The sequence below is a fragment of the Zalophus californianus genome, chromosome 12, assembly GCF_009762305.2.
Source record: "Zalophus californianus isolate mZalCal1 chromosome 12, mZalCal1.pri.v2, whole genome shotgun sequence".
NCBI lineage: Eukaryota > Metazoa > Chordata > Mammalia > Carnivora > Otariidae > Zalophus > Zalophus californianus.
Genome location: NC_045606.1, coordinates 52,049,715 through 52,063,837, shown reverse-complemented (window position 1 = coordinate 52,063,837; position 14,123 = coordinate 52,049,715). Strand labels below are relative to the sequence as shown.

At 35.3% G+C, this 14,123-nt stretch overlaps 1 protein-coding gene across 10 annotated transcripts in view; it reads right to left on the bottom strand.

Moving 5' to 3' along the window:
* The window catches only part of ITGB8 (integrin subunit beta 8), a 79,658-nt gene that overhangs the window by 14,197 nt on the left and 51,338 nt on the right, over window positions 1-14,123 (bottom strand). For all 10 annotated transcript variants that reach the window (XR_003516405.2, XM_027573559.2, XM_027573562.2 and 7 more), the window contains 3 exons: window positions 8,169-8,264; window positions 4,275-4,364; window positions 74-208 (listed from right to left, as the gene is read on the bottom strand). Coding sequence is in view for 9 of the 10 variants with exons in the window: in XM_027573559.2 (XP_027429360.1) it covers window positions 74-208; window positions 4,275-4,364; window positions 8,169-8,264 (321 nt within the window). In the remaining variant the exon portion in view is untranslated. The remainder of the gene's footprint in view (window positions 1-73; window positions 209-4,274; window positions 4,365-8,168; window positions 8,265-14,123) is intronic.

Sequence of the window (14,123 nt, the reverse complement as noted above, 5' to 3'; positions counted from 1 at the left end):
GTTTGATTTTTCTGTGAGAAACATGCCAGACAACTTAATTTATTTTAAATGGGAAGAATGTACACCCACATACTTCGTCATTGCTTGTCACATTTCCACATCCGTCTGTGCCTGGTTTTCGGGTCCCATCTGGACAGATGGCGGTAATATTAAAATAGACGCCTTTTACCTGGTTTTCCACCTGAACTTTCACTTCTGAAATGAGTTTCTGCAGAGACATCATTTTTTGATTGTATATCACAAAAGTTTCAAATGTAAGCAATTAAATAGGGGCAAGCTTATTAAATCATTCTAGATTTAATTTTTAACTAAATCAAAGTCTGTCTCTATAAAAGGATAAATAAATGTAGTGTTTCCATATAATGACCCAATTATATTTGAGATACATAAGAAATACTGAGGGATTAGACCATCTGCATTTAAATTGTTCTATTTTTTCACATATCTCCATGAATGTGCATTTTGACTTTAAAGATATTTCTCGGGGAGATGAACCATGAGAGACGATGGACTCTGAAAAACAAACTGAGGGTTCTAGAGGGGAGGGGGTGGGGGATGGGTTAGCCTGGTGATGGGTATTAAAGAGGGCACGTTCTGCATGGAGCACTGGGTGTTATGCACAAACAATGAATCATGGATCACTATATCAAAAACTAATGATGTAATGTATGGTGATTAACATAACAATAAAAAATTAAAAAAAGATATTTCTCACTCAGCCTGTTACAAAAATAGTCATTTTAATCCAACAATATTTATATTTTGTGACAAAATTTAAATAAAACATTGAGAACACCTATATTGTCACAAAGGGTAAATCTTAACAGCTTAAAATCTGGAACACATTTCTGACATTTACAGCTATTAAATAAACATTTCCATTTCAAACACTTTCGGCTATCATGAAAGCTAAAATACCTTAGTGATACAGCATTGAAAGGTAAGTTTTGGGGAGGGCATTTCTATACTGTAGGCATAAGAATTACCTGCCTGATATGGTCCTGTAAATTCTCCAAGAATAGTGACTAACGTAACAGGAAAAAAAAAAAAAAAAGGGGAGTGGCCTACAATTTTTGCCAAGTCCCTGGGGCTTGCTTGTGTCAGATTTGTTCTAATCCTTAATACTGAAATGGGACCACTTACTAGACAGAAAATCATTCACTCATTTATTCATTCATTTTTTCAATTACTCAAAAAATATCTATGTAAAACTTATCATGTATCAAGCACACACAGATTTCTTCCAGCACAGTCTCTGGTTCCAAAATTTCTAGCTACATTAAATATATACTGAAGATCTATGTGTATTTCATCTCATAAAACAGTCTACCACATGCAAAAATCCTTAACTTATATTTATAAACAAAAAAGATGAAGTATATACCTAAGGAAAGAGTGAGTAGCAGGATATGAAGAAAAAAATATTTTCTAATGGCTTCTAATTTGTTACTTGAGTAAATTTTCATCTTCAACTGTATAATCGATAAAGAAATGTGTGCTTACTGCCTGATAGCTGACCATGGTGGTAAATCTAGAACAAGATACTTCTTCAAGTTAGTAAATTTTATTTGGATTTGATAAGACTGTGTTAGCCACATTTTTAAATCTCTCAGAGAGCTCATCCATTGTAATCACTTAATTGAACATTCTCAGCAAACCAACTGAAACTTGTAACGGTATATAAATGGTGTTGATAGGTGATGGTTTGACAGATCAGAAGGAAATTCCTAAAACAATGAGTGTCTCAGTTTGCCCTTCTGAAGTTCTTTCTCTTAAAAAGTTAACCTTGTTACACTAATGTTTTTCACTTAAGCAGGATTGAAGACAAATATCTAAAATTTTGCCTAGTTTTGAGATTTAGAAATTAGGCTCCAAACACAATATTAAGTTTCCTTTTTAATATCTAACAAGTACAGAGGCAGAATTTATTTTTTTGATGTATAATTCTGTTTGTATTCAATATAATTTACTTTTCATTTCTTAATTTCAGCTTAATTTTTTTAGTCATGATTTTTATTTAATTTAATAAAAAATAAAATGCAGTCACATTTACCATGCACTAAATTTGTTTGTGATTTTATAAAATTCTTAAAAAGGAAATGCAAAAAATTAAAGTTAGAATGAAATATTTTTATTATTTTTCTTCAATGAATTGTGAATTAATTCTGTTGGACTGTGAAGACAAAATAAAATTTCAGAAGAATTTTGAAAATATACATATATGTAAAATAACAGAATCTCAACTTAAGGAGATTAATTAGCCAGAGTAAGTCTTACTGGATTTGCTAGTATTTTCCCATTGTTTAAGGTTAATCAGAACTGCAGTTAGCCAAAGCACTGAATACCTATCCTGGACAAATAAAGAACATAAAACCAAATGCTGCTGGTTCCCTTTCCATTAGTACAGTCTGACACACAGGCAAGTTTGTCAATTTATGTTCCTTGTTTGGAGTAATAAATGGGTTCATACTATAAAAATAAAAACTAGGGTGATTTCTAACACTGCACATTCCCTCCTTATTTTGATTATTCCTGGGAACAAACTGCAGATGGGAATGAACTGTACATGTTTCATCTTCCTTGATAAGAAGCTCCCCCTAGTCCTAATGTTCTTTTGTAACAGTGACAAACAAGAATAAAGATGGTCTTCCTTATTTCATCCAATGTAGTTTTCAGATATAGAGCAATTCCTTGGCAAAAAAAAAAAACAAAACCCACAAGATTTATTTTTCGAGTCCTTCATTTTCTATCCCATGTCTACTTCCTGACTTTTCCTTTTGTGCTCAAGTAGAAGGCAGATGTTGCACAGAGAAAATAAAAGAAGCCTGAGGTTGCTCACAATGCTTGGGCTACTGTGTACACTATTCTTCTCTACTGTGTAAGAAAGAGAATCAGAGAATTTGGGAAGTGAGACTTAATCAGTGGTCCATAAGTTCAAGGTAGAGTAAAGCATACTTTTGGATAGTTTGTAAAAAAAAAAAACAAAGAAAGAAAAACAAGTGTTATCACACAGAAGGAAGCACCTGAGGCCTAGAATTAAGAAAGACCTGGGTTCTGGTCCTGATCCTTCTGCTTGTTTGACCTTTGGTTAGCTTGCTTAGCTTCTTTGAGGTTCTATAAATACAAAATGGGAGTACTAACATCTTCCTTATGGATTGGCTGTGTGGATTAAATGAGGTCATGTATGGAAAGTAACTGTTTCTGGGTGGTATTAAAGTAACAATAACAATTATTACAACATTTTAACAGTGATTATTCTATCCAAGAATGACCTATGCTGAGAGAGCAGATGTTTCTATAAATCTTTGCATTTGGCACTCACTCTTCATAGACTAGGGACAGCGTACAACTGTCAATTCAATAAAATAGTATACCTCTTAAGGTGATTGTTTTAATCAAAGTAGTTTGATAACACTGCTAAAATACCTGATTAAACAATCAAGTGATTAATTTAGGAGACCCCAACAGAGTCCTCTCAGTAATCTCTATATCCCAGATAGTTCATTTTCAGAAGACAATTTGCTGCTTTAAATAGTGTGGATTTCTTTATCTTTATGACATAGGAAATTGTGACATTTCTGATAATAAAGTATGTTTTATAGCCATGATTTGGTGACTTATGGAACATTTGATTTAGAAGAAAATTTAGATAGCCTCTAGCCCAACTTGAGTTTACTGACAATGAGATGGTGAAGTAAAGAAAGCTGACGTGAATTTCCCAAGGTTACATGGCTAGTTAGTGATAGAACCAGGGCTAAATTCATGTTAATTTTTAACCTAATTTTCTGTCCACCATTCCTCTCAAGTTGATAGGGCACTAATTTGTATCTTGCCACAGAAACTGGAGTTAAAAGTTTACACAGACCTATACCTTTGAAACAAATAATACATTATATGTTAAAAAAAAAAAAGAAGAAGAAGATAGTAGGAAGGGAAAAATGAAGGGGGGGAAATCGGAAGGGGAGACGAACCATGAGAGACTATGGACTCTGAGAAACAAACTGAGGGTTCTAGAGGGGAGGGGGGTGGGGGGATGGGTTAGCCTGGTGATGGGTATTAAAGAGGGCACATACTGAATGGAGCACTGGGTGTTATATGCAAACAATAAATCATGGAACACTACATCAAAAACTAATGATGTCTTACACAATCCACAGCAAAAAAAAAATTACAATGAGAAGAAAAAAATTAATGATGTATGGTGATTAACCTAACATAATAAAATAAAATTTAAAAAAGTTTATATGAAAAAATTGTGTGTAATATATACATACCTGATAGGCTTCTACTACCAAATTATTGAGGTTTGCAGCCTTTGATTCTATTTCACCAGCAATGGTGCCAGGCAAGAGGGGTAGAAGATCCTAGAAAACATACCAATAATATTTACTTAATGACAGTAGTATACAGTGGCTCAGTAATCAACAAATATTAACAATTCTTAGAGTTATAAGTGGAAGGTGAGCCATTACATGAATAAAAAAATATAAGATACAAGAAAAATATAAGCAACCAAGTAGGGCACCAGACCATATACACCTGAAATGGGAGTGTGTATGTATACGTGCATGAGCGTGTATGGGTACACAAATTACACGTTGACCTAAAAACCCAATCAAAGTACAGACCAAGATTTCCCAAAGTATTTTCCATATTCCATGGAACATAGTTATCAAAAGGATTCTGAGGGCAAGTATTGCATATGGTTTCTTCCACTTAGATAATCAAAATGCACATTTGTAAAGGTTCAGAGAAGTCTTGGAAATAATTTAGCAGTATTTGTTGCAGCATTTCCAACATTTTAAAATTACAAAACCCTTTTCTCATGTAACATATGTAAATATTTTGCAGAACTAATGTTCTGTGGAGTGACCTTTAGGACATGTTGGCCCAGAATGGAGAAAAAAATCATTGTCACAAGTGGAAGCTTCATGGAGTGGGTACTCTTGATGGATGTCACTTAACAATTATGGAGAAAACTCTAGGTATTTCTAAGTGAGAAAATGAGAATTAGCAAAGGCTTAAAGGTTTACCTGAGTTCTAGATGAAGTAAGAAAAGACAAGAACCAGTCTGACTGGAGTGAAGACTGAATATTTTTAAGGAATCAGATTATGGAAAGTCTTAAAATCCATTTATACACTCATTTTACCATTCACAGGTATTATTAAGTTCCTGTTGTATGCCAGTCACTACTTGGACATTAACAATTTGGTATCTTAGGTAATAGGGAAAATGTATCACTCACAGATTTTTAAAAGCCATTTATCTAACCTTTATTAAGTAACTATTATGTACCACTTGGCAGTTTCCATCCTTAAGGATCTCACAGGTATATAAATGACAATTTCAAAAAACAATGTACATATGAAGTAACAGAGATATGCACAGACCCTGATGAGAGGGATGCCCAGCAAGTGTTTGAGGGCTGAGGAAGGCTGTCAGGGATGGTTTCCTAGAGGAGGTGACTCATGAACTGTATCTTAAAGGATGACTAAGAGTGAGCCAAGTAATGAGGGAAAGAGACTCCCAGGCAAGGGGGAGAGGTAGCAAGAACAAAGGCAAAAAGGAAAGAAAGAACCTGGTGAGTGTGTATGCACAGGAGACTTAAAAGCATGGCTAGAGGGACAAGTGTAAGGCAAGAATAATGGGGGACAAGAGAGGCAAGCAGGGACCAGATGGTTTCATATGCCACATTAAAGATTTTTAAATCAGAGAGAACCACTGGAATATTTTGCTCTAGGGAGAACTTTGGTCACAATTGTGATTTAATAGATCATCTTGCAGACAGGTATAGGATGCATTTGGGAGACAGGTTTGGAGGCTGTTACAACCCAGATGAAGGTAGTTGATAAAAATATCTCTGGGCAGCCAAAGTAGGTGACTGCAAAGACATACACAGGATTCTTGGCAAAACTTGTCAGGCTTTCTGAGCCTGTTGATTCATACTTTATACACAATTTAGTTAATAATAAACCTGGTTTATGGTTTTATCCATCAATGAAAATCTTTTTAAAGGAGTAGGGAGAAACTGCTAAAGCCAATAACAACATCAAGAAATAATACATAGCAGAGAAGGACAAGGCTAAAGTAGTAACAACCTGCACAATAATTTGAAATACAACTATTTTTTTCTCTCTATAGTAAAGTTTATTTTTTATTTAAGTTACACTCTCATTCTTTTTTTTTTCAAATTTTTATTTAAATTCTAGTTAGTTATCATACAGTGCAATATAGGTTCCAGGAGTAGAATTCAGTGATTCATCACTTACATACAACACCCAGTGCTCATCATATCAAGTGCCCTCCTAATATCCATCACCCACCTCCCTTCATCAACCCTCTGTTTGTTCTCTATCTTTAAGAGTCTCTTATGGTTTGTTTCCCTCTCTCTCTTTTACTTTTTTCCCCCTCCCACATGTTCATCATCATCAGTTTTTTATTTCTTAAATTCCACACATGAGTGAATTCATATGGTATTTGTCTTTCTCTGACTGATTTATCTCACTTAGCATAATACACTCTAGCTCCATCCACGGCATTGCAAATGTCAAGACTTCATTCTTTTTGATAGCTGAGTAATATTTCAGTGTGTGTGTGTGTGTGTGTGTGTGTGTGTGTGTGTGTGTGTGTGTATACAGACACCACATCTTCTTATTCATTCATCAGTCAGTGGACATTTGGGCTCTTTCCATAGTTTGGCTATTGTTGATAATGTTGCTATAAACATTGGGGTGCATATACCCCTTTGAATCTGTATTTTTATATCCTTTGGGTAAATACCTAGTAGTACAATTGCTGGATCCCACAGTACTTCTATTTTTAACTTTTTGAGGAACCTCCATACTGTTTTCCAGAGTGGCTACACCAGTTTGTATTCCTGAAATTCAATAATTAAGCTGAGAGGTAAAGAGCACAGGACTTAAGCTGTTAGGAAAGTTTGGCCAAGAATATAACCTCTCTGAATGTGTTTCCTTATCTTTAAAATGGGCTTTAAATTGGTAATACTTCCCTCATTGTTATGAGTATTACATGAGTTAATGTTAATAAACTCAGGGCCTGACAATAGTGTTCAATAAGTGGAATCTGTGACTTTGTTAACAAAGTAGCTTGGGCATTTAATTTGGGCTAGAGACCTACTTCTGTGAATATTAATGGTTATTACATTAAAAAGGGGTTCCATGGTATACCAATTTGGGAATTGATTAAAGTTTCACTGAAGATTTCTAAGGGAAGAAGTGGCATGATTAAAGTGGTGCTTTCAGATGAGATACACAGTGGTCAGGTATTGGGGAAATAGGTGGAGGGAACACCAACTTTGTGGCTAATGCAAACAGATTCAAGCACTTGTTGAAGATGAAAGAAAATGTAGTTTCTCTGAAGTATTAAAAGAAGTAAGTAAAGGACAGTGGGAGTGGAAAGAAGAAGCAGAGACAACAAAGGAGATGGAGATCCACTGAACAGACATGTGCAATAAAAATTAGGGTATGACAATGTCATGAAAATGAAGAAAAGAGAGTTTCCTGGAAATAGGACCCTAGAAGACTGCAAAAAGAATATGACAACGGGGTCCCAGAAGCAGTTTTTTGTTGGAAGTGGGTCGCACGATGCTGCCAGAGTGACATGGCTGCAAACATCTCTTCTGTTTGTGGGTCTCATCTAGCCTGAAGGATTGTGGACAAAACCAGTATTAGTCTTATGTAGCAAAGCTCTGACTGGGTCAGCCACTCCGGTGGCTCCTCTTGTTCCTTTACTAGATCACCTAGACCAAATCTAGGTATGTTGTTACTATTGAAAACTAGCTGATGTTCCCCAACCCAATCTATTATAAGAATATGCCCATGGACCAGAACAGAAGCAGAAATCCAGACATGAAAGGTGTAGTTGGAGTGTGAGCTATTTTTTACCTGATAAAATTCTTCTCCATTATTGTCACAGTCAGTACCACACTAAGTATCAGTCCCCACACTTGGTTCAAGGTATTACATAGAATGTATATGTAAATGCTAATTTAAGACACTGTGTGGTATATATTAGTTAATACATTATTAAATTCAGAGTGTACAAAGTACAATAACTCTAGAATCCTTGCCTGGGGATCTAAAGAAGTATTCTAATTTCAACTACCAATGCAAACATTTTCATTTTTATTTTTTGGGAATTAACGTACCTTATACCAATGAAACTGTTTTCCTTGAACTGCAAAGATGACATTAATGTTGTTGTCTATTAACTTTTCAGAAAGTTGGCCTAGTGAGGGATGTTCCTGCAAAGGATAATAAAAAAAAGAAGGGAGTGAAATATAGTAGCTCAATCCCACACATACCTAAACTTCCATTATGAGGAAAACCATATGACTGACATAAAAATGTAGTGTGTTTGGAAGGATTATGGTTTTATTGAAGGCATTTAAACTCCTTAAAAAAATAAGATCAACATCAATGTATTAGGATATTTTCTAGACAAAGCCCCATAAAAACCTTTAACTCAGAAAAATGAAGAGGGCTGATTCAATGTTGTGCAAAGTGTGTTCAGCACCTAACTTTGGCCTCACAGTTATATAACTGAAAGATAATGTACTATTCAGAAATAGAGACACATTAGTGACAATCATATTCTGAAATTTAGTACAAGTGCTGAAATGCAAATATATGCATGTATAAACATAAATACATAGATATTCAATATATAACACGAGATAGTATAAACTTTATTTAGAAGCAGAAAATCCTGTATTCAAATCCCAGGTTGTCACTTTATGATAAAAATTCTATCTTAGCTCCATCCTCTGTAACACATCAATGGTTTCTGCCTTCCATGATTGCAAGCAAGATTGAAAAGATACCAATCGTATGTGATCTATTTAGTGCAGCTTCTTACATATAGTAGGTGCTCAAAACTAATAGCAACTATCATGATTTTTATTTCCAATAGTTTATACAAGATGTATACAGATCTCTCAACTTGTCAGTATACTTAACCTTTTGGTCATGTGATATATTATAAATCTCTTTTACTTTGATAAATAAAACTTAGGCACAGCCAACTGTGACATTCTTTCTGTTAGTGAGAAAGCTGGGGAAGAGTAGGAGAACGGGTATACAATTTAGTAAATATGAGAAATCAGCCAACTATGGAATGGTATCTAAAGTTATATAGTTAGACATGGTACTTAATATTTTTTCCTTCTAAAATTCTCTTCCAGAAATTAAAGTGATCTCAAATAACAACTTCATAACTAGACACTTCTCGGAGGGATGATGTCAAACTTCACCTACAGTGGTCCTCACCTGTTCACTGTTGCTTAGTTGCATTAGCTAAGTTGCAAATTAGGATCATGTGACTAAGCCTAATTAGTATCATGTGATTCAAGTTCAAATAACTATAGTTTTTACTCCTCCTTTCACCCTCCAATGCTAATTGTGTTTTCTTTACGGAGAAATTTTGCTAAACCATCTTGGTTAACATTTCTGTATTTGGGCAAACTATGTGAACTTAGTAAAAGAGCTAATTTAACTAGAGTTTCCCTTATAGCCTAAGTTCTGAGACCCACATATTAAACTTACATACATAGATATAAGATATAGCCTTGGGTTTAAAAATACTATCACTCACATGAGTAACTGCTAGGATCTGATTATCTGTGCCCTCCTCTCCAAATTCACATGTTGAAATCCTAACCTCTAAGGTGATGGTGTTAGGAAGTGGGCCTTTGGGAGATGATTAGATCATGAAGGTGGAGTCCTCATGAATGGGATTAGTGCCCTTACAAAAGAGGGCCAGTGGAGAAAGCCACCTTGCCCCTTCCACTGCGTGAGGTGGTGGAAACATTACAGCTAGAAGGTATCTTGTATGAACTAGAAAGGAGGCTCTCACAGATCCTGAATCTGCCAGTGCCTTGATCTTAGACTTAGCAAACTCTAGAACTGTAAGGAATAAATTTTTATTGTTTATAAGTCACACAGTTTATGGAGTTTTGTTACAGCAGCCTGAATGGACTAAGATAGTAACCATAACAAATATGTTTTATTTCTATATAATCTATATATTGTTCTGGTAGAAACAAATCAAATTTTCATGAACTTCATTTAATGTGATATGAAACTAATTTATGAAGAGGCTAAAGAAGTATTACCACATGGATTTGCATAAGAAAAATTCTGCCCAGAGCAATTCTTAAGAATATAATTTTAGAGTAATAGAAAATCAATTCCCAAATATAAATTCTGCCAGATAAATTCTTATGCCTTGCTCCTGATACTATGTATACTCTTAAAATAGATTTATGACAGTTTCCATAATGCTAGTAAATTAAAGAGAACAAGTCAAGGAAGGGTAAATCTAGTTGTACTGGGAATATTTTTTTAATGGCAACAACTACTTTTGAAATATTTTTGTTTTGACAAAAAAATCAGTTTGCCAAGCATTCCCCCTTAATTTTAAAAACCATTCATATTTTAAGGAAAATTTAATCCATATGTTTTTTAACTAGTTTATACTTAACTCACATAAAATCAGTATTTAAAGAACAGTCCAAAATGTAAGCAGCTTTTGGAGCCTTCTTAATCTCTTTCCCCTTTTCAAAAACAGGAAGTCACATTGATGAAAAGTACACAAAATTTAAATCTAAAAAGTTCTAGTTTGGTCAGAAGCTCATTAAGAAGGTCAACTGGATTTTTAAATTTAAAAGAACACTTTTTTTTTTAAACCCGAGAAAAAATCTGTTTTAAGAGAAAATTCCAGCTACTTCGAGGCAGATTTGTTAAAATTACAAATGTTTAACAGATGTTTTAATAAACCACTGTTGACAGGAGAACTGTGGATTAATGGCCATTTATGAAGCCCCTTCCCCTTTCCTCCATGAAGCATATTATCTTTTAAATATTTTATCTTTTATGTCTTGTATTTCACTAGCAGAACGCTCCCTCTCCGCCAGCTGTCCTATTCTGGTGACGTCACTCCTTTTCATCTCTAACTCCCCCTCTGTCTAACCCATTACATATTGTTTCTCTAAACTCTGAAAATAATTAACAGAGATAACAGGCATTTCAGGGGCAAAAGGGAGAAGGGAAAGCAATGTACCAAGACAGCTGCTAAGTATTTAAGGGCAAGAGAATTCCTTTCACATTTTTCTTATTCACCAACACCTTCCCGGTGACTTGTGGGAAATAACTTCTAAATGTCAGAAGGGAAGAGGAGGTAAGAAAGATTCACTGGGAGCGATTCCAGTTAAAGAGATAATCGTGTAAAGGTATATGGGAGAATTTTAATAATGTGCATAAATAGGGACCAAAACAAGAAGTGTTTAAGATTCTCTTCATAAAACTGAACCTCATAGTAAAAATTTTTATAAGCTAATAGAGAATTTGTAGTATTAAATATAAGATGAAAAAAAACCCAATGTCTTGTTAAATAAAACACTCAATTATCTGGATAATTTTTTTATAGTTCATTTTTTAGAAGAAAAACAACATAAAAGCAATCTGCTAGCAGAGATTTATTTAAAGATGAAGACTTGAAACTCTGTGTTGTCAGTCCCCATCTCATTGCAATAGCGTATTTTCCATTTGCATAGTTGCACAGTATTAATCACATAGCCCAGGGTTTCTCGTCAGTGGCATTAGTGACATTTTGGGCTGAGTGTTCCATATTGTGGGTGCACTGTGCTTGGCTGGTGCACTGCAGGATATTTAGCAACATCCCTGGCCTCTACCTACTAGATGCCAGTATCTCCTGCCTTCTGCAGTTGTTGTAACAACCAAAATGTCTCTAGAGATGGACATGTCCTCTGGGGAGACAAAAATCACTCCACTTGAGAACCATACCAAGAGCAGAGGCCCTAGAAACAGACCACCTGGGCTCTAATGCCTGGTTCTGCAATGACTAGCTCTGTAACACCGGATAATTGTTGTAATCTTTCTGTGATCCAGGATCTATAAAACAGGTATAAATACTAGTACATACCTCTCATAGTTATGGTGGAGATTAAATGAGTTAATATGTATAAAGTCTTTCACTTATCATTCTGTAGTTATTAAATCCAGATTAATGGTGAGTGGGGGCTCATTCCTGATGTCACACTGCTTGCCATTTACCATAGGCACCACTACGTAGGGCTCTGTGACCACAGACTAATTCCTGATCCCTTTATACCCCCATTTTCTCATTCATAAAATGGAGGTAGTAGCAATATCTATACCTCATTGTGATGTTGGGTGATGTTATATAATGTAATGGGCAAATACCACAGGACTTAATAAAAGACAGCTTTCAGGAAAATACTGCTTAGTGAAAGACATTTGGAGGCCATTACTAAAGGCTAGGTGTTGGGCTCTACTTGGATATGCTTTGTTTGACTTGCTTCATTTGTTACACCTTTGTACCTGGCCCCTCAAGTGTTTGAATTTGTAGCTCCTGCCAAACACTGTATCATTGTAATCACGACATCCCAGTTGCTGAAGGAAGGGGATCGACTAATAATTTTTATAAGTTTTTCAATGAAAGTGGTTATAAAAAGTTTTCTGCTTAAATGATTGAACTGAAACATGTCATTTAATGGGAACATTCTATATAAATATTTTCATCACGTTTGGTTTTTACTGTCACTTTTGCAAACCATCACTTTTTTTTCAGAGTTCATTTTCAGAGTCATTATAAAAGCAGTGCCAGCCCAGGTGTTTCCATGTGCAACCTCTGCTTTCAGCTTAAAGGAAAAAAATAAACTAAATATTGTTGGCAGAGATCATTCCCTGGCTATTTTTCTTTGAGCATGAGAAACCTTCGAATTAAGTCTATTCTAAAGTTATTGAAGTCATTACTGTTGTTATGGCATTTAAAATTTAAAACAGTTAAGAGAGCAATAAGCTGAAATCAGGCATTTTGTTAGTTTTTAAAGTTGTAACAATATTTTTAAAAAACTCAACTGCACCTGGACTTAAAACACGACTTAAAACTTTCTAGGTGCATTCTACCTAGTTGACATTTCCTTTACTTTTCTGATTGTGCACGTTATTACCCAAAGGTGCTTAGTGAAAGACATTTCTCTAAACCGGCCTTATCTCTTTAATTAATTTTAGAAGTTATGTTTTATGTAGTGTTAAGCGGAGAAAAAAAGTAAATAAGGTGAAAAGTATTATTATATGCTTTAGGTGAGCCATATTAGAATTACTGTTATTCTCATAATTACAAATCAGTGATTTCCATGAAACTAAATAAATACTAATTCCCTTAAAAGGATGGTTTTGGTTTAGATGGCCTCTCCATTTGACTTTAAATAGTTATTGTGCTGTTAAACCTCAGTCTGTGACAAAAGGTAGTAGATTTGGGGGTTAGTCGAGATTTGTTTTTCATTAGATATAGGATTCAGTATCATGCAAAATTAGGACTACCATATAAACTTGGCCTTAAGAAGTACATTTTTAAGTGCTCAAAACATTTAGAATAATAATTATTTGGGGAAGACTTCAGAGCTGAATATGCTTAAAACTATTTTTTTAGGGGCGCCTGGGTGGCTCAGTTGGTTGGGCGACTGCCTTCGGCTTGGGTCATGATCCTGGAGTCCCGGGATTGAGTCGCGCGTCGGGCTGCCTGCTTGGCGAGGAGCCTGCTTCTCCCTCTAACCCTCCCCCCTCTCATGTCCTCTCTCTCTCTCTCTCATTCTCGCTCTCTCAAATAAATAAACCTTTAACAACAACAACAAAAAACTATTTTTTTAAATGACTCTCAATTTAGCTTTCCTTCAGTGTCACCAAAATCACTTGCATTCACTGGCTTTCTGAAAAGCAGCCGGTACTCGGTCAGTATGAAAACTGTGGTGTAGGGGGAAAGCTGGAGCTCTGGGAATCAAGTATCCTGGGCAAGATGTTTACCTTCCCTCTCCACTTCATCCATCCTGAATGGCTATGATGATGCTGACTCTGTCAAGTTGATAGGGAGAGTTAATGAGCTAAGATATGTGGAGGGTCCAGCACATCATGTAATTCAGGGTCAGTAGTAATAAATGGAAGCAGCCAGCACAGCATCAGATTAAAGCACAGCAATGGGTTCTGGTATTGGATAGCTTAGGTGTGGATTTTGACGGATATCTGTATTATCTCAGTGACCTTGCGTAAATGAATCTGAGGTC